General features: G+C 35.3%; 1 protein-coding gene across 1 annotated transcript in view; it reads right to left on the bottom strand.

Annotated features, from left to right (window-relative positions):
- Nucleotides 1–21,041, bottom strand: part of Malrd1 (MAM and LDL receptor class A domain containing 1) — a 594,884-nt gene that overhangs the window by 465,756 nt on the left and 108,087 nt on the right. The window contains exon 13 of the mRNA XM_036188969.1: nucleotides 15,761–15,881. Coding sequence (XP_036044862.1) covers nucleotides 15,761–15,881 — 121 coding nt within the window. The remainder of the gene's footprint in view (nucleotides 1–15,760; nucleotides 15,882–21,041) is intronic.

Genomic DNA, 21,041 nt, shown 5'->3' with positions numbered 1-21,041 from the left:
AATTTTATGTGATATGTATTCTATCATCATAAAGGAAAACATGAGAGGGAGAAAACATAAAGTAAAGTCTTGAGATTACATTGTGGATTAAAGCCAGAGGCTACATGAGAAAGAATATAGACAACTCAGGAAGAGGGAAGAAGCCCTCAACAGAGAGTAAACATATCAAACAGGGCCTTGGTCCTGCAGCCTCAAGGAACCCAGTTGTGCTGACAACCGGAAGAGAATGAGAAGCAGTTATATTTTAAGTCTCAAGATGAAAGTCACATCAACACACGTTTTGAATATGACCTTTTAAGGTGCTAATCTGAGAAGCAAGTCACACCCACCTGGGCTTCTGGTGTCCAGCACTATAGGACAGCACTGTCCTACATTGTAGGTGAGATGCTTCCAGAATACCTTCCTCACTTCTCACCTCCTCATTGCAATATCTTTGAGTGTTCAAGTCACCAATATAAAATGGCATGAATTCCCTGAAACCTGAATACATCTTCAGACATGCCTTAAGCCATGTGCAATTCTAATACAAACATAATAGAAACAATATATAGGGAATAATGGCAACCTCTACACAGTTTTGGTGCAAGCATACAATTTTGATTCAGATATTATTGATCTGCATTTAGTTGAATCAGTAGATGCTGGACCAGTGGATGAAAGAGTCAATTTTGTAAATGAGCATTGTTTCCAGTCATTACATTTGTAGCAGTTACATATATACAATGGAAAGCTTATAGATGAATAGAAAATACATACTCTGGTAACAATGGCAAAAAGAATTGGCAGGTGCTATCTTCCAAATTCTAAAGATAACATCTCCTTTTTATTTGATCCCTATTCTTTCTGTTAAAGAGGACTAGAAATGATTCTTTGCTGGCAACATTTTATTTTTTTCTAAATATTTGCATGACTCCTTTTCTTAAAGATTTCCAGCCAGTACAGTATGGTGTGCCTACATAGGACTTCCTTTGAGACCTTCAGTGTTCCTGGTACTACTCAGAATTTATATCCTTTTAGTTTCCTAAATTCTCAGAAATACGCTCCAAAGTTTCTTTAGTCCCTAGATATATGGCAATTCCCTTAAAGAAATCAAAGAGAAGGCCAGTGCTGCTTGACAAAAAAAATAACCCACAATATAATTGGGAAAGGAAATGGGATGTAGTAATCAAATAATTTCTAATATGGAGGCATGTAGTATCATAAAATAAAAGTGAGCCATTAAATGACACTAAAGATATGAAAGTACTAATTGGGTTAGACTGGAACTGGACCTTAAAAATGGTTAAATTCAAAATAAGTGGTTTGGAAGGAGCTGAAGGACACAACTATGTTGGATAATAAAGGATCCTAGGAATTTTAGTTAAATAACCTCAGTGCCAAAGTAACCTATCCTTCTTCTAATTATCTGGATAATTGGGTTTTCACCAAGAAGGACAAAATATCACAGACCATTTACTGACAATGGTAAAGAGATAATTTATTTTACAAATACCTGATGAATAAAAATTTGATTTGTCATGGCAGATTAAAAAAAAAACTCTTAAAAACAAATCACTGATTTCTTACTATCCTGACTCTTCCTTATTGCCAATGGGGAAATCCCATATTTTTTTTTTGTAATTTTTATAGATATTTTCTACTATCCAATAAATTATAAACTACTTTCCACTGTATAATTAATAAACAATTTTCCTTCTTTTGTACCATTTCCTACAGCAGGCATTGATCATCATTACTAATTATTGTTATTATTTGCTCAGCAATAAAGTAGTTGTAGTCTCTATTAGTCACATACATCTAGAACACTTTCTCAACCTATGAGTCACGACCCCTTTGGAGGTTGTATATAAGATATCCTGCATATCAGATATTTACATTATGATTAATAACAGTAGCAAAATCATACTTATGAAGCAACAATAAAATAATTTTATGGTTGGGAGTTACCACAACATGAAGGACTGTATTATTACAGGGTCACAGCATTAAGAAGGTTGAGAAACACTTGGACTCCTTACTAAAGGAGTAAATTCTTTCTGCACTTGCCAGGTAAACTCAGCAAAATGATGAAAATAATCAAAATAAATTGACTACAATTTAAGAAGTAATAAGGCGATTTTCAGACTTTTTAGTTAAATGCCTCAGGTGTGGGGTGGTTACATTATTTGAGATCCTTGCAAATTTAATTATCCTGAAGACTCAGTAGAGAATATGAGTCACACTTTGGAGTCCATCTCTGTCTTGAACCCTGTAAGTGGGAACAGCTCTGACCCTCACTCTCTCTGCACTCTACTTAGCTACAAAGAGAGTAATAAATATAAACACACTGCAGGACAACCAGGGACTAAGTCAGCACTGAAAAGAACATAAGAATACTCAGTTATTAAATTACCTTTTCAAAAAGTTTGTTCACTTAGATACCCCAAAGGCAGGTTCAGATGAACCAAAGAAGCAAATGCATTATTATCTCTGTGAGTAAAAGTTTAGAAAAACTGATGTTAAGTAGAAAAGGATTAATATGTTTTCTCTACCTTCTGTATACGTTACTTACTTGAATATGAAAATCAGATGGGCAGGAACAGTAGATGGGGAAGAAAATGATCAAAATGGATAAAGTTTATAATAGCAAGAACAAATACACTATTATGAGAAATCCATGGAATCTGCTTATTTATTAGGAAAGAAGACTCACTACAGAGCAGAAGATTTATCCTGGGGTCCTGGAAGGCCAAGGTACAGTCACACACTGTTCTTCTACCTGAGTCCATCCTGGCATCCAAGCCCATAAGTGAGAGAAGAGAGAAGCATAAAGGAGTCTCAGGTCTTAAGGGTGGCCCTGAGGCCATGCCCCAGGTGCAGGTACTTCAAGGTCATAGGTAAGTAGGACAGTTACCTGCTATATCTCTAGGAACGGTGCTTCCAGGTTATAGATAGAACAGATATCCGCTACAATAAACTACTTATAATTCTAATCTGTAAGCTTTAAGAGTGAAGAAAAATTGTCTCGATGGAAAAAAATATCCCCTATGAGTTCAAAGAAAAAAAAATTCTCAAGACAGAATTTAGAAGTGACCTTAAAATACAATTTATATAATCATAGAAAAGCTTTTTAATAAATATCATGATTTAACCTCAGTAAAATTTTCAAAAAAGGACAATCACTCACTTTCTCTTCTAACTTTGATTTTCCTGACTTAACATTATCTTCTGATTGATCAAAATACCACAAGCTACTCAGCAGATTTTACCTGTCTGTGGAAATACAGGTTTTCCTCTGTGATCAATGATTTTGATAAGTGAGAATTAATGGGCTGTCTCCCCATTTCTTGGTTTTAGGTCACAGCAACAGAGAGCCTTCACCAATAGCAACTTGCTATTAGGACATTTTTTGATTCTGTCCTTCTGTGGAAGTTTTCAGAGTAGAAAATGGTGTGCAGATTTTAAACTTCAGGACAACAAGAAGAAAATGAGAATCCTTTTTACTCAGAAAAGCCTTGACAGGCTACTTTCTACCAGAATTCATTTCCAACATGATTTAATTTAAAAAAGCAATAGTTAGCAAATGTATGTTGAGATCCCCCACCTCCACCTTTATTTTTGTTTACAGAAAACAAAATAAAATAGTGGCTAGAAAATGGCAATTAACTTTCTAAAACTTATTGGGGTGAAAGTTACAGTTTTATATAAAAATACCTTGCATAAAGCCTGTCAGTTGGTAATTAAGTTAAAATATCCCTAATCTTACCAAGAGAGTTCTCAAAAAATTTCTTTTCAGAAAATATGCATAAAAAATTTAAAATGTGGCCCTTAGTCTTTCTAATGCAGGGAGTGCAAGCTTTATCTTAATGTATTTATTTAATGAAAGGAACTCACAGTATGGCTGCTGCTAGGTTATGGTCTGGAGAAACATACATTCAGTATCTAAAGGTGACTATGTATATCAGGAAAAGAGATTGTTCCATTTTGAGAGCTGATAACTTAACTTTCCCCAAGCTTCATTAAATTCTACACTAAACATACTGTTTATTTTTTATATGAAACAGAGAGAAGTAGAAAATAAGAAAGCATTTATATATTTTTAATTTCACCAATTTTAGAAGACTCTATCTTTAGACAGAAACAAATAGTAGTACTCATAAAATGGTCTGAAATACAAAATGTCTTCCTGTCATATAGAACTGTTAAGTAAATTTTAATTTTTTCAGCTACATCTTATTCCATAGACCACTATATAACAACATATACATTTTTCATCCAATATAGACATGATAAAACCATCTATTGATGTTATTTGACACATGAAGTCTTCATTAGTGTGAATATATTTTCTGAGCAGTACTATGTAAAGTTACAGTATCTGCTTTAATATATTTTGGTAATTCATTGAGAATTTTTTTGAAACTTTTTTTTTATTATATTTGTGTTTTAATTTTACATATCAGCCATGGGTACCCCTGTCCTCCCCCCTCCTGCCCCTGCCCCAACCTTCCCCCCAGCCCCTCCCCTCCATTCCCATCTCCTCCAGGGCCAAGACTCCCCTGGGGATTCATTTAAACCTGACTGATTCTGTACAGGCAGGTCCAGTCCCCTCTTTCCAGGCTGAGCAAAGTGTCCCTGTGTAAGCCCAAGGTTCCAAACAGCCAGCTCATGCACTAACCCAGACTCAGAAGGACAAACATGGTATGTACTCACTCATAGGAGGATACTAGATGTAAAACAAAGATGACTAGACTGTTAACCCAGACTCAGAAGGACAAGCATGGTATGTACTCACTCATAGGAGGATACTAGATGTAAAACAAAGATGACTAGACTGCTACACAACTCCAGGGAGGCTACCTAGAAAATGAGACCCTAGGAAAGACACAGGGATTGCCCAATGACAGAGAAATGAATGAGATCTACATGAACAACCTGGATGACAGTGGGAGTAATGAAGAGCAAGGTTTGAGGGAAAGAAAGCTTAGTGGAGCAGGAGATCCCAGCTGGATCAAGAATAGAAAGGGAGAACAAGGAATAACAGACCATGATAAATGATGACCACATGAGAACAGGAATAGGCAGAGTGCTGGAGAGGTTCCCAGAAATCCACAATGATACATCCTATGTAGACTGCTGGCAATGGTTGAGAGAAAGCCAGATATGACCTAGTCTAGTGATCAGATGGCCAAACACCCTAACAGTCATGCTTGAACTCTCATCCAATAACTGATAGAATTGGATGTAGAGATCCTCAGCCAGGCCCCAGGTGGAGCTCCAGGAGTCCAATTGTCAAGAAAGAGGAGGGACTGTAAGAGCATGAATTGTTGAGACCAAGATTGGAGAGGCACAGGGACAAATAGCCAAATGAATGGAAACACATGAATTATGAACCAAAGGCTGTGGAGCCCCCAGCTGGATCAGGCCCTCTGGATAAGTGAGACAATTGAATAGCTTGAACTGTTTGGGAGGCATCCACGCTGTGGGTCCGGGACCTGTCATTGAGAATTTTATACAATGCATTTTGATTGTAACCCTCCTAACTTCCTCCAGATTCACTCTCACACCTCCATTCCCTCCCTGCTTGTATCCTCTATTTTTTTTTAATAGCCCATCTTCTCCAGTTTGTGCTGCTTATGGGGAGTCTGATCTGTATACCAGTACTTCAGGACACAACCTTAAAAACAATTGACTCTCCCTCCTCAGAAGCCATCATTTGTTAGTAGTTCCTTGGATAGGGGTAGGAGCTCATGACCTCCTATCTCCACCATGCTGAAATATAAACTGGCTTAAGAGATTGTTTTAAAGATGTATTTTGTGTATATGTCTGTATGGGTGGCAGTGCAAGTTTATGCAGGTACCTGTAAAGGTCAGAGGCATTAGAACCCTTGAAGCTGGAGTCACATGCTATTGTGAGATACCCAATATGGGTGCTGAGACCCAAACACAGATATTCTGTGTGAGCAGTCTGAGCCCTTGATTGTTGAACCACCCTCACTACCCCAAGGTTTAGTAAAACTCTTTCTTGACAAAAGAACTTCTGAATAGTCTCTTGATAACAGTGAAAAGTGAAAGCACGTTTAAACTTTGGCTTTAAACAGTGAAAAATTGACTCCTTCCTCCTCTATTATGACATGCCTGCTTATTGGCGTAATACAGTGGAGGCATGCTAGTAACAATTACTGAGTGCAACTAAATATTAAGCCACAATTTGATCCCAAAAACATGTTGACATAAACAAATGACTAGATCCCTTCAGAAATGACCATAATCATGTGCTCTTTATCATTGGCCTATTGTCCAACAACCTGCACAGAAGCAGTGGACCATACAGAACTCTATAGAGTTAGATGGACAAAACTAGGTGCTGACTATTTTTTGCCACTGCCACCCATTCACCCACTTGTCGCAGATTGTCCTACTGAGCATCGGTTTGGAGTGAATAACAAGACAAGGAGAAGGGCTGTAAACATTGCCTTCAACAGAAATACACAGAAGACAGCTGTCTTACAAATGGCAGCATAGCCTATGTATAAAATACTCTGACAGGAACATCATGACACGTGATTTTACCATGCTCACCATATGCAACAAAGCTTCGTTCTTCAGCCAGCTGCTTCATGCTTTCTGAGGACCAAAAGGTCCTGCAGAGATGGGTCATGTGTGCCCAGTTACATAGGTGCAGTTATGCGCTACATCACAGCATTTTCTTCAATGACAGACCACTTGCATTACAGTGGTTTCATTAAATTACATCACCTGGAGATGCTGGAGCCTTTTAGTTTTTGTGTGTTATAAGAACACTGTGACACTGCCTGTAACATATTGTATATATAACTCCTCTGACTAATTGGCATATGACTGTGCCTCAATGAGGATGAAAATATACAGAACGAATTTAACAAAACACCATAGTCAGTGTGGTGTTTAACTGGGAGGTATAAAGGGAGAAGAGAATAAGGATAGAGAGTAGTGGGGAGGGAGGGAGGGAGAAGATTCTTGAAAACCTGTACATTTAAGTTGCAACTTAAGTATATTAAAAGTGAATATAAAATATTGAATTAAATTATCCAAAGCTATCAACATTCTATAGAACTTCACAGTTTCTACATATTTCAAACATTTTTTAAAAAAATAATTCTCTCTCATTTATAAAAACTAAATGTAAAATAAATTCACCATGCTTCTAAAATCTGAACATAATCTAGAAGTACTAGAATTCTAAATCTTTAATATGCATAATAATTTTTGAAATAGGTCCTAAAAGAAAAAGAAGTTAACATGGGTTAGTGATAGCTATAAAATAGAGAAAATTATATTAAATTCAACTAAAACATTAAATATTTGAACAGAACCATAGTGTCTCATTCCCAGTAAGGTTTTTGTTTATGATTGAGCACCTGGGGGACATGATATCTTTTCCTCTGGGTAGGGAAGTCCCAAGCTCTAAGGAAATTGGGTTCTCTATGGGAAAATCTTTATGCTAGCTAGTTCAAAGCTAGAATCCCTGCCTAAAATCCACACCTGTCCCTCTAACATCCGTACAAAAGAATGAAAAAATCAGACCCTTTCAATCTTCACTGAGCCGTTACCTCATCTTAACTCAGAATCTTTAATGAAAGATCCATTTATAAAAAGGAACAAAGCATTAGCATTTCTATGAATAAATAGATTCACAGGAGAAAATCAACACTCCAAAAAATAGCAAGCAAAGAAATCAAATTAAAACTTTGGAGGTTGAGAGTTCATTTGCTAATTTTAAACTCAATTCATTATGATTATTGTCTGAATAGTATCCCTCTTATGTCTATAAATCTATTTTTTTACATATTTGTGATATGTAATATAGGTTTGGGGTTTTAAAAGAGAAAGAAAGAACATGGTGGTGGGTGGATAGAAAGGGGGCTGGATTTGGGAGGAGTTGGAAGAGGAATGTGAATATGATCAAAATATATCATATGAAAAAATTTATATTACTAAAAGAAGAGCATCAGTTGTTATTTTGAGGACATAAGTCCTTGACACTCCAGACATTATGCACTGTGCTTTCTAGAAGACTCAGAGAGTGGTTTCTTTTCCAAGAATGAGTCTCATCAACTGGTTAGAACTTAATATTACTCAAATCAGCCACGTGAGTGACTGGAAAAATCTCAGTCTGGGGCTAGGATGAACTTGAAAAGTCAGAAGGGCTGTACAATGTGTGCCTAGTGGAGCAAGTTTTAAAGGCAGACTGTGTTTAGAGTCTACCAGCTACAGGCTATGCAGCACCAGGCAGGCATGATGGCCATAAATTTATTACATTGATTTTAAAACCACCCTGCTTTGAATTTGCAAAGATTTCTCTTTTGAATAACTCATGTCAGACGTTGTAGTGGAAGCAGTTACTTTCCTATTAGGGTAGGGGTTCTAGTAGGGTTTGCTGTTTGTCTAGGTACCTGCCCCATAACTGCACACATTGAAAGAAACCAATTATAGTTCTCTTCTGTCATGAACATAATGAGATATTATATCCTTTATTAACATGGGCATCCTAAAAATAACACTGTCAGTGACACATGGGCTATGACCAAGTAAACCCAGCGAAGATCTTGGTCTAATGGCCCCTTCAGAGTCAGCTCCTGTGTGAGGATAGTGAGATCGCCTAAATGTTCCTTCTTGGTATTCTGTCTCAGCCCTAGAAACGGTTTCTTTTTTCTCTGTTGTTCTCTTTTATTTCTTTTTGCAGCTATCTACTTTTTAATACATAATAATTCTTTACAGTAGATTTTGACTGTTTAAATTACTTCTGTTGTTTTCTATTTCCTGAAGAGACACCACTGATAATAACATCTATAAAATGAGGAAAACAATAGTGTCTACCTCTTGGATTTGTTTTGATGTAAAAGATTGTATAATCACACTTCAGGGTAGGCTTCATGCCCAGCAGTAGATGGCCAACACAAAACAAACTCAATGGTAATCTCACAGGTTTATTGGTCTCATATTTCTTTGGAGATTTCTGTCTTTTGCTTGTATATTTTGGTTTCTGGTTTTGTGGTTTTTTTTGTGGAAGGTTTCTTTTACATGAGTTTCTTGTCTGGTTGGTTGGCTGTCTGATTTTTTTTTTTAGAAAGAAAAAGAATGGGAATGGAGTTTGGTGGGTGGAGTGGTCAAGAAGATCTGGGAGGAGATGAGGGAAGGGAAAAGCATGGTCAGAATATATTGTATGAAATTATTTCATTAAAAAAATTTTATACAAACTTTTAAATCTAAGTACATTTGGTCAGAATTAATAATGTCAGTTATAATAATGCAACTATAGAAGTATTAATTTATAACAGAAGTTTCCATATATATGTGTGTGTGTGTGTTTCCATATATATATATATATATATATATATATATATATATATATATATATATATATATTATGTAGTAATAAAAATGAACAGCACATTGTAAAATTCCTGCTTCAAAAAATTCTATCTGTATAGACTGCATTTTCCAACTCTCTTGAATAGTTATTTGCAGTAGTTATTTGGGTACACTTCTACCTAGTTAGCTTTGTATAGTCATACCATTAGGTGTATTCAAAGTATACAATCTGATTTCATGGGATAATTGATGATGGAACTATTGCTCCAATAAACCATATCTACCATGTCTACCATCTCATACCATTTGCCTTTGGAGTTTGGGTGGGGTGTGTGTGTGTGTGTGTGTGTGTGTGTGTGTGTGTGTGTGTGTGTGTATTTATATGAGTAATTGTAGGATCAATTAAATTTACTCAATTGTTAGAAATCATCACCATATACAATCTTATTAATTGATAGATTTGTATATCTTACAGGCTTCCTGTATATTGTATGCCTTTACAACATCTCCCAACTTCTCCCCAGATCCTCATATCCACAGTTATATTATTTCTCTGTATATATGGCCTTCTTATGTACCAGCCAAACAGTGTAATATCTTTGTTTCTTTTCTAATTTATTACAATATCACATAGTTTATCCTTGTTAATGCAAACGACAGTATCTCATTATAAGGCTCAGTATTATGTCATTTTTTAAAACACATACTCCCTTCTTTGTCATTTTATCTATTAATGGACACGGGTTATTTTCTTATGTTGGCCTTTATAAACAATGCTGCAGCATACCTGGGAATATCCAGACTTATATGATGGTGATTTCATTTTCTCTGGGCAGTTTCCCAGAATGGGAATAACAAAGTCACATGATGCTTCTCCTTTTAATTTCTTTAGGCATCTCCATATTGTTCTCCATAACTCTGACAACCTATATTTCTACCAACAGTACTCAATAGTATGCATCAGTATACATGACATTGTCTTGTGGTGATGATTAATGGTACTAAGCAATTTCATATACCAGTTAGCTATATTATACCTTGTTTAAAGAAATGCCATTCAAGTCCTTTGTCTAATTTTAAATCAGGTTTTTTCTGTGTTATTAATTTAAATGTATTCTTTATAAATCTTGAGTGCCAACCCCCATAATATAGACAATTTACAAACATTCTACAATCATCAGGTGGTTGTTCTTTTCCTATGCATGGTCGTTTCAGGGTAATGTAGTCACATTAATTTTTTTCTAATGTTTGTAGCTAATATCATTATCTTCTATTTTTATGGTTTAGATATTCTATTTAGGACTTTTACAGATCTGATCATCTTCATTAGACAGTACTCACTAGACTAATATAGTTTACACATTCAGAGGATAAATATAGACACATAAATTCTGGCAAAATGTGTCATACTTTCAGTCATGATGGCCTTCACACATTGTTTGACCATTTGGGTGTGAAATCACAGACCTTGCTAAATGAAATATAGGTTGTATCCTCTGGAGATGCAAACTGAGCATCAAATTAAGGTCAATAGGATAAGAAGCATTCTATCCCCTATCTCCAATTAAATGGAATGTTTAACTGTTTCAACAACACTCGTTTTATAAGTGCCAAGGGGAAAGAAAACTAATAGAAGGAGAAACTCAAAGGAAAAGTTTTGAGATTTCAAATATAACAAAGTAGCCATAATTGCATTATACATGGAATGCAAAGAAGAGGTAAGTACACCAGAGTGATCTGAAGTAGTGCACTTCTCTGTGTGCTAGAAAAAGCTTCCAGAAGTTTCAGTTCAAGTACAGTGTCTTTTGAAGGCCTGGCCAATTGGTCCCACAAATATGACAACTACCTGTTTGCGATGTGCACATGTTCAAATTCCTTTGTTCAGGGTCTCATTCACCTTCTGTCCAGGTGAAACCTTAACTCGTAAGCAGATCATACAGTAACATGGCAGACATACTGTGAACTAGTGGGACTGAGGGTAGTTTCTTTATGTAAAACCATTAGTACTTCATGAATAATACATTTAAAATCAGCCCAGCTAGATTTATGGTTGAAATAACTGATTGGATTTGACATATAAAAATAATTCTGTCTTATGTCACAAGAAGAGTTATTCATACATGTGATCCAGTTTTCTCACAGACCTGCTAAGGTTAACTTCAGTTATATTTAAAGTTTTTCAACACTCCTGATTGTCAAGGCTGAACTAAGGACAACAGAGTAACTAAAGCCAAGAAAGACAGAAAGGCCTCAGAAGCAAGGTCACCATGGCCTTTGGATCCTCCCTGTGTGAAAGCTGACCCAAACAATATCTATGACATACCTGCCAGTAACAGGTCCTGAGAACATCAGTCTACCCAGAGTCTAACCCATAAGAAGAATAGATGCTACACAGAGACCAAATGAAACTGAACTTGTGAACCTTGCTCAGCCTCCTCCCCACCCCCACTCCCATTGATCTATTACCATTCGATCATATGCCCTTTTGTCCAGCCACACTTCCACATAGCTACTCATCCTTTATTGGACCTAAGCTCAATCGTGGACAATTTTTGGGGGGGTACTTCTGTTTTTATTCCTGACTTTCCTATGTTACATTAAACTTTGTTTAAATAAATTTGCCTTGCTTTTCTCTTGTTAACGTATATTTTATATAAAGGAATGTAAGGTGTGGTCTTTGTAGGTGGAGAAAAGTATGAAACTTTCCTTCTCCTACACCTTCAGTTATACTGCATTCAATATCAGCTTTAAAACTTCCATATTATCCAAATTCTTTTAATATGGTCTATAATTTAAAAAATGATTAATCAACAAAAATAAGGTGATACTGAGTAACTTTTAAAAACTCATCAATTATTAAATGCATGATTATATCTACTTCTTTGTATTCCTCATTATTTATAAGAAACATTCATACACACATGATACTTGGAAAGGTTCATTACGCATGTATGATATACATTCTCATGCATATAATGTTAACACAGAATTATATATTCTGTAGAATGAAGTATATTTTCAAGTGGGCTAGGGAAATGGATCATCAGTAGAGAGCAGTGGCTGCTTTTCTGGAAGATCCAGGTTTGATCCCCAGCACTCACATGTCAGCTCACAATCATCTGTAACTCTAGTTACAGGAGAGCCATTTCTCTGTTCTGGACTCTGAAGGCACTACACACACAATGGCAAAACACTCATACACACAAAGTAATAAATAACTTGAAAATATTAAAGCCATCTTCAATACAGGATTTATACTTAAAAATAGTATTCACAACACCTAATATATGTAGTTAAACTATGTGCCCATCATGAATGGATGGGTAAAGAAAATTTGGGATGTGCACATTAAACCATTAATAATAATGGTATCCTACAAGAAATTTCATAGGTAATTATATGGAACTAGAAAAAAAATCCTGAATGAGGTATCCCAGACACAGACAAATATGATATGTATTCACTTATAAGTGGATATTAGCTGTTAATTCAGTAGTAACCAAACTAAACTATGCAGACATTAGAGACTGGTGAGGGGTGGGCAGTTAACAGATACATCTTGTTAGGAACAGGAAATAGAATACTTATGGATGGATGGGGGAGTTCTGGAAGGGGAGGATCAAATGGGGAGGGGGAGAGAAAAGTGGTTCCAGGAAGCAAGGATGGGTAGGGTTAGCTAAAATTAAGACCTATGTGGGAGGTTGTATAGAAATCTAATATAGTAGATGCTTCCTAACATACATACGTACATACATACATACATACATACATACGTACATAAAGGCAATCTAAATGGAATCCCAAAATAAGGGGAAGATAGAACTCCCAAATGGACATCTCTTCTCACCAAAATAAAGCTTCTAGTTCAAGGATTGGGTCCCATATAATAGAGTTGTTGGCCCCATGGGAGTTCCTAAACAATACAGTCAAGTGTATATGCTATAGGTAGATTTTCACAACTGATAGCAAGCCCTCATTGCTGAAGACAAAATCTACACAACTCAATGAACATGGAGAAATCAACTTGGTGCTTACATAGAGCCTTCACCACTATGTTCTAGCATCTTTGGTACTGGAAGGTATTCTGTTTGCTACAAAATAGAACCATAAACACCAATGTAGCCACAAAGCCTTTGATTCACAATGATGTCCAGGTTATAAGATATGCTAGGACAATGGAGACACAAAACTTCTTGAAGTAACCAACCAATTTGACTTAAAGACCACGCAACAAGATGGAACTCATCCCTGACACTGCTTGGGTGACCCAGAACCTGAGATCAGCTAGCCCAGGGATCTAGAGGTAAACCAAATTTTACTATCCTGCTTAAAAAATGTAGCAATAAAATGACTCTTAATGACATTCTGCCATATCCATAAATCAGTGCCTTGCTCATCCATCATCAGAGAGGCCTTCTCCTACAGCAGATGAAAACAAATACAGGGATCCACAGATCGATATTACATAGCAAATAAGAGACATTGGAAGACTCAGTCCTAAGTGGGAGGGAGGTCTCCATCAGATTCTTTTCCTTGGGGCTCAGAGAACCCTGCAGAAGAGGAGGCAGGAGGAGTGTAAAAGTCAGAAGGATTAGGAGATACTAAGAAAACAAAGCCCTCCTAACAAGATCAAAGCTCATAAGAACTCATGGAGACTGAGGCAGCCTGCACAGGACCTGTACAGGTCTGCAACCAGATGCTCTGCATATATATTATGGCTTCTAGTGGAACATTTTTATGGAAATCCTAATGTGTGAACACGTGAGTCTCTAATTCTTGTGCCTTCTCTTGGGCTCTTTTTCTTCTGTTTGCTTTGTCCGATTCTGACACATTGCTTATTGTTTTATTTTATTATTATTCCTTAGAATTCTGTCTATTTTCTAATGGGAGAGAGAAAAAAATAGATCCATATGGAAAGAGAGGGGAAGAAGAACTGATATTAGCAGTAATCTAATCTGTAATCAGGATATATTATATGAGGAAAGTCTATTTTCAATAAAGGAAAAAAAAGAATTTTAAATCATAGACTAAAAAATATAATGGTTACCCATTATTTGTATTAAATGGATAGACATGGTTATGATTAAGCTAAGTGAATGAGACAGACAAGCAAATACTGTATATTTTCTCCAATATGTGGATATTTAAAATAAGCCAATTTAAAGTACATGGTACAGATTGCTCTAGGCTGAGAAGGCTGACCAAAAGATAGAGACTGGTTAGATAATGACAACTAAGATGTACTTAGATAAAAGTAGCAAGTTATAATGTTTTCTACAGAACAGTGAGTGATTATAGTTGATAATAGCCTGTTATAAGAATTCAAGAGCTCCAATAATGAGGAGATAGATATTAATTGTCCTGATTTGTTCAGCATACATTGTATCCATGTACTGAAATATCATACTCTCACCCATAAATATGTGCATTTATCAAGGGTTAATTAAAAATTTAAATATTAAGAAGATAAAAAAGCTAATCCACCAAATCTGATTTTTATCCAGTATGTGTATCTATCAACTTTTGAAAGTAAAAATCTATAAATTTGATTTTTAAGTAAAAATATTAACTTTAAAAATTAGCTCTCTAGTCCAGATCTCAACAGAGAAATGTATATTCTAGTGTGTGTGTGTGTGTGTGTGTGTGTGTGTGTGTGTGTGTGTGTCCAAGCTGGTCCTGAAGTCAATGATTTCCAGTACTTGTCTTATCTCAGCTTCCTAAGTAGCCAGGAAACTACTAAATTCTGCCATGCAGGGCTCACAGCTGAGTAATACTACTGATGAATTCCTCCCCCACCACACACAAGTAGCCTGCATAGCACTTTATGGGTCTGTGCAGTTTAGCCAGTGTGGGAGGAGCTTTCAACTCACTTCTAGTCTGGGTGTTCTATGGTCTGTGACCACACTCAAGCAAGTAACTCTAAACTCAGTGGGTCACACACACAAAAAAAGAAGGTATGAATGGAGGAGGAGTGACTCATTGAGATGGGGCTAGTAGAATAGAAAGCAGAGGGTGAGGGAAGATAATAAAGTGTGAAAATATATAAAAGGGAAAGACTGCTTTAAAATAACAACAAAAAAATTGTTCTGGGCCAGGTGGTGGTGGCACATGCTTTTAGTCTCAGCACTTGGGAGGCAGAGGCAGGTGGATCTCAGTGAGTTCGAGGCCAGCTTGGTCTACAAAGTGAGTTCCAGGACAGACAGAACTGTTACACAGAGAAACCCTGTATTGAAAAACCAAAAAAACAAAACAAAACAAAAAATTGTTCTGTAAATAAAATAATAAAATTACTTATTAACATTAAAAAATATATCCAGCATATCCACACCCCATATTAAATACTAGTGACTATAATACATTTTAATAAATAAAGTCAAATTACTTGAATGTTTAAAATTTCAATAATCACAAGAAAATAAAATCTTACCTTTGTTTTGTAAGCTGGTACTTTGGAGTGACTTATAGGAAATTTCGCATTCCCGTGATATACTGATATTGTCTACAGCAACAGTAGCATTTGATGACAAAACAGTAGCTTCCAAAATTAACTGTTATTGCAGAAAGATAAAGTTATTAAAAACATACCGTAGAAATAAAATTTCAAGATCATTTCACTTCAATAAAGAAACTCATTTACACCTGTTCCATTTTTCAATCTAATTTTAGAAAACTGTTGTGACCTGAGCATTCAAATTATAAAGTTATGTAGTCATAACTGCTTTGACAGCCTCTTATATAACCTTGATATGTTAGGTAACCTTGTTTCAGTTAAAAGTTACAGCATTCATCACTAGTGAAGGGCATGCTTCCCATTGGAGCCATTAAGTGTCATATGCATTTAAAATGAGCTCTTTGGGGTAATCAACTGTGTGGTTTACAACTCAATTTAATTGAGATATGAATTCATTGTAATGGTTTGTCTGGAGTGATTCATTTCCACATCTGCATATTTAAATATGCATATATATTATGTATAAATTTAGAAACATACTTTTGTGTGATAAAGATTACAATCATTAACCATGTATAGCCATTAGTTTTATTCATTTACAGAAACAATAGAACGCATTTATCTAATTTTATTCCAAAACTCTGAATGGTGACTTGACATACTTTTGTTTTCTCTCCCGTTAATCACTCACACTCTTACATGCTTCTTCTTCTGAAAAAGGGAAGAAAAGATTGAGGGAGGAAAACAGAGAAGGTGGGAAAGTAAGGAGAGGGAGAAGAAGGCTGGAGAAGGGAGGACGGGAAGAGGAAGGGAGCAAGACAAACAAAAGTGGTGGGGGAGGGGAGGGCAGAAGAGAATGGAGGAGAGAGAGACAGAGGTAGATTAGTTCTTGAGCCCTGAGGAGGAGACCAGATGCCACAATCTTTAGACAGACTTGGTAGCTATAGCTACATCTTAGCATTTAATATTGAGAAGCTAACACTGAGGCTCAGAACGTGCTTCTCTATATCTGGCTTTTGAGACATCATTCTAACTGTGTTTTGTGTTGCCTTTGTACAAATAGCTAGCTGTATAGAAATCTCTGAGTTACCTCTCCTAAGAATAGGTCACACAATTGCAATGTAACAGATGACCTGCCCCATAATCAAAGGAGATCCCTACTTGGAGGACTCAAAAGGAATCTGAAGAAAGTGGCTTGGTGAAGCTCCTTTTAACATAGTACCTTTAGATCATACTTTTTGTTCAATCATATTTCTGCTTATCTGTCTATTCTCATTGAACCTAAGCATTAAGACACAGTTCACTTTGGATTCTTAGGAGTTAATTACTATGACATATATGAAATCAAATTTGATGAGTACTTTTTACTGCTTTGCTTTTATTATCATAATTTTGTGTTCTCCACCAACCACAAAGGTCATGGTTAATATCCTGGGACAAAATTAGGTTAAACCCTGATAATGATTTCTGCCAAAGATGTTGTCCTGAAGAAACAGAAACTACCATCCAACCCAAAGCATGGGGATATTAATGTAGATGTCATGTAGGAAACCTTTGGGCATTCGGGGAGTATAGGATTTTAGACAACAACCAATTAACTAGATAATAAATTGAAAGGATCAATTGCATGAGTTAGCATAATCTTGGTAGAGACTAATTGAATGGCATTATTCAAAAGAAAAATAACCTAAAATATATGAGTAAACCAGTTTCTCTGCATTTATACCTGACAGTCATATATTTTAATGTTGCTTTTGATAGTGGATGCATATTCTCTGTGGAATATTATCCTTATTAATTGACCGTCCCTTTTAGCTACCTTTCTATTGCTGGGATAAGAAGCTATAACCAAGGCAATTATAGAACTAAGAGTTTATTGGAACTTGTAGTTTCAGAAGGTTAGATTCCATTACCATCACTGAGCATGGCAACATGCAGGCAGGCATGAGGCTGGGGCAGTTTCTGAGAACTTATAGCTTGATCTACAAGCATAAGACAGAGGAAGAGAGAGCTAACTGGGAATAGCAAGTAGTGTGAGTTTTTTAAGGTCAAAGTACACTCCTAGTGACACACCTCTTCCAATAAGGCTACACCTCCTAATCCTCCCCAAGTTCTACCAATTAGCAACCAAGTATCCAAACATATGAGCCTATGGTGGCTATTCTCATTCAAGAAATAGCATATGAGTTAAATCCATTGCTCCCCATTTATGCCTAACACTCATAGATTTAATATTGTGTTTCATAGTCGATGCATATCCCCTATGAAATAATTTCCCTTCTAACATATATTATGTCTCTTTGAGCTAATATGGGAAGCCCCTAAGCATGTGTTTCTGATTTTAAAAAGTTACAGAAAACTCAATAGGAATTATGTAACAGTTTAGACTTCTAGGTATATTTGATAAACAAATACATATATAAGCAATCAATAAATAGAATGAAGTAGACATTAAAATAAGGCAGTAAGTTTGAAGATAGGCTATGATGGTAGATTACAGCAGTAAAGAAACACAGATGTTTTATTTGCAGTTTTCAATATTTTACCATGTGATATATAAAATCTGAATGATTTGTAAAATTCTGATTATAGTTGGCTTCTTTGACATCTTGGCTAAGAAATTTGATTTGCACACAAGAGGCAGAAAATTATATCACAGATGAAAATAATAGCATAGATTTTAAAAAAGTTTTGGCATAATATATACAAGCATTATAATTTAGAAGATGTTAAAACAATTAACTAATTATAATTTATTTGTGGTAACATTAAACTTTAAAATTCCCCCTTTATATTTCATTGCTATATGTCATCAATAATATGCATATATATTGATAGTATGCACTGATAATGTCAATTAAAATAAAATGTGCAATTCTTCAGATCAAGAAAAGAGACATTTATCAAAGAGAAGAGGAAGAATGTTGGAGATACCATTCTGTTCTTGAAGAGGAATGTGTTTTTACTCTATATATGTAACTGATGGGTCCTGACTAGAGATAAAGTAGAAAAATTATATAGACCATGAAGATTTGCATATTTCATTTTGGCTAAACAGAAATACCAGGTGATTCACTAATACTATTAAATTGTACTTTTAAACATAACTCAAAAGTAAAAAAAAAAAAAAAAACCTGATATTCAGCCATTTCCAACTCCACTGGTTTTACTTCTATGCAATTAAATTCATGACCACATATTGAAAGATTACAATGATACTATTAATTTAAAATCATCCACTTTTTAAAAATGGTTCTTCAATCTTACAATACATAACTGTAAATAATTATCAGCTCATGTCTATTTCTATTTTTATAAAAAATTTTTGCATTTAGTGTTTATGTACATGTGTGTGTGTGTGTGTGTGTGTGTGTGTGTGTGTGCAGGTATATGTTTGTCTGGACACATCCGTGGAAGTGAAAGAATAATGTGTATGAGTCAACTTCCAATCTGTGGGAATTAAACTAAAGTCCTCAGGCTTGCCAGGGTGTGCCTTTTCCACTGGGATGTGCCATCTCACCAAACCATTATTTTTAATCACTGCTTTTATCAAACAGGTCCTTTGTGTTGTGACTAAAAGTTGTTGCCTTTTGGAACTGCAGGATCAAGGATTAACAAATGTGGAACAGCTTATTTAGAAGAAATGTTTCAACAATAGAAAAGGGAAGCCAAAATATTCCTTTGATAAGATCCTCCAGTAATATGAAAAACTCAATTTTCTAATTAAATGAGCTGCATTTCTCTTTGAAAATTATTTTTAAGACCTTGTTAGTTTTGTTTAATCCAACTAAAATTATTTTGAAAACCACAAATTTTCTTGCTTTCAGAAATTATAGCTCATAATGTTAACATTCAAGTGATTCCTTAATACACCAGCAATACTAGAAGCTTTCCCAGAAAAAAAAACAAAACATAACATCTTCTTACCTTGTTATATAAAACAACCTAAAGAAAATTAATTACTGAACAAACAGAAAATAGAATCTGTTAGAATCAGAAAGAAACTAGAATGTTGTAGCTTTTGAAAGTATTGACTGTATCAATAATAAGAGGAACAGCCATTTCTTCTGTAGAATTTACAATATACAGTCCACAACTTTAATCTTGTGAACATGGCATAGCTTTTGTACTCATTTTAAAGTAAAAGAAAAAAAAGTTTAGAAAAGTAACTGGCTAAATATTACAGAGTCACTGTGAAGAGTGTCTAGCTTAAGATATTGTTAGTTGTAATTATACAGTATTACATCATTTAGTGGGATAAAGAGATCTCTGTTGCTTAGCATATGATCAACTCAAGATTTCCTGAGGTCCCAAACAGAGAAGAGTGAGGACATAGCAACTTTATGCAGATATTTATTTCTGTGTTACAAATCTTACCCTTCCCTGGCTCTTCAAATAAGTCTATTAAATTGTTATTGATTACTAATAATAAATGATAGAGAATGAACATCAAATCAATCATTGTGGAAAATATAAATGTCATTTTCAGATAAAACCTAAAATATGATACAACTATGTTTAAATAGGAGAATGCACATTAGCTCAATAAGAAATCAAGGGACAGTACTCAGACCAAAAAAACAAAACAAAACAAAACAAAAACAAAAACAAAAAAAACAAAACCTTTATATATTAGAATTTAGAAGCAAAGTTACAAAAGAATCAAATTCCAAACTGCAATATATATATATAGTAAAAAGCTCAGCATAACAGCTGAACAGGAACAGACCAAGTTTAAACAGATTGGAAAGAATATAATGAACGATTTTGACTAAAATTCTTCCAATTCTTCTACCCAGGTGATAGAGAGATTTCTGAAAGGCTGTTAAATTAATTTTCTTACAGAATCAACAAAAAGTCTAATCCTTTCCCAGCAGGAGAATGAAAGTCCTAGCAAGTAAGGGTGATTATTTCCTAGGAAACTCAAAGCAATTTGTTCCCTGTTATGGTCTTTGATTCACATCAAAGCACCACACTGCATCCAAATTTCATGCTTCAAATGAAATACATAGGTCTCATAATCCAGGGCCTTTCTTCTTTCCTGTGTTTAGACTGGATGGGATTACCCTAAACAAATAAATTCAGAGCTTAACCATATGGAGCCAATGATCAAACTGAGACCAAGGCCACCCTTAAATGTTGCAGCCCATTAAACTTAAGTGTCCAAACCTTAGAGTGTTTCTAAAATACTCACTTTAAATATCTTCAGATTTGAGTATCAGATAGAATATCTATGGGTATAATATCATGTTTATTT

This window comes from Onychomys torridus, chromosome 5 (assembly GCF_903995425.1).
Source record: "Onychomys torridus chromosome 5, mOncTor1.1, whole genome shotgun sequence".
NCBI classification, from domain to species: domain Eukaryota; kingdom Metazoa; phylum Chordata; class Mammalia; order Rodentia; family Cricetidae; genus Onychomys; species Onychomys torridus.
The sequence above is the reverse complement of the archived record's forward strand: the minus strand, read 5'-3'. Positions and strand labels throughout refer to the sequence as shown.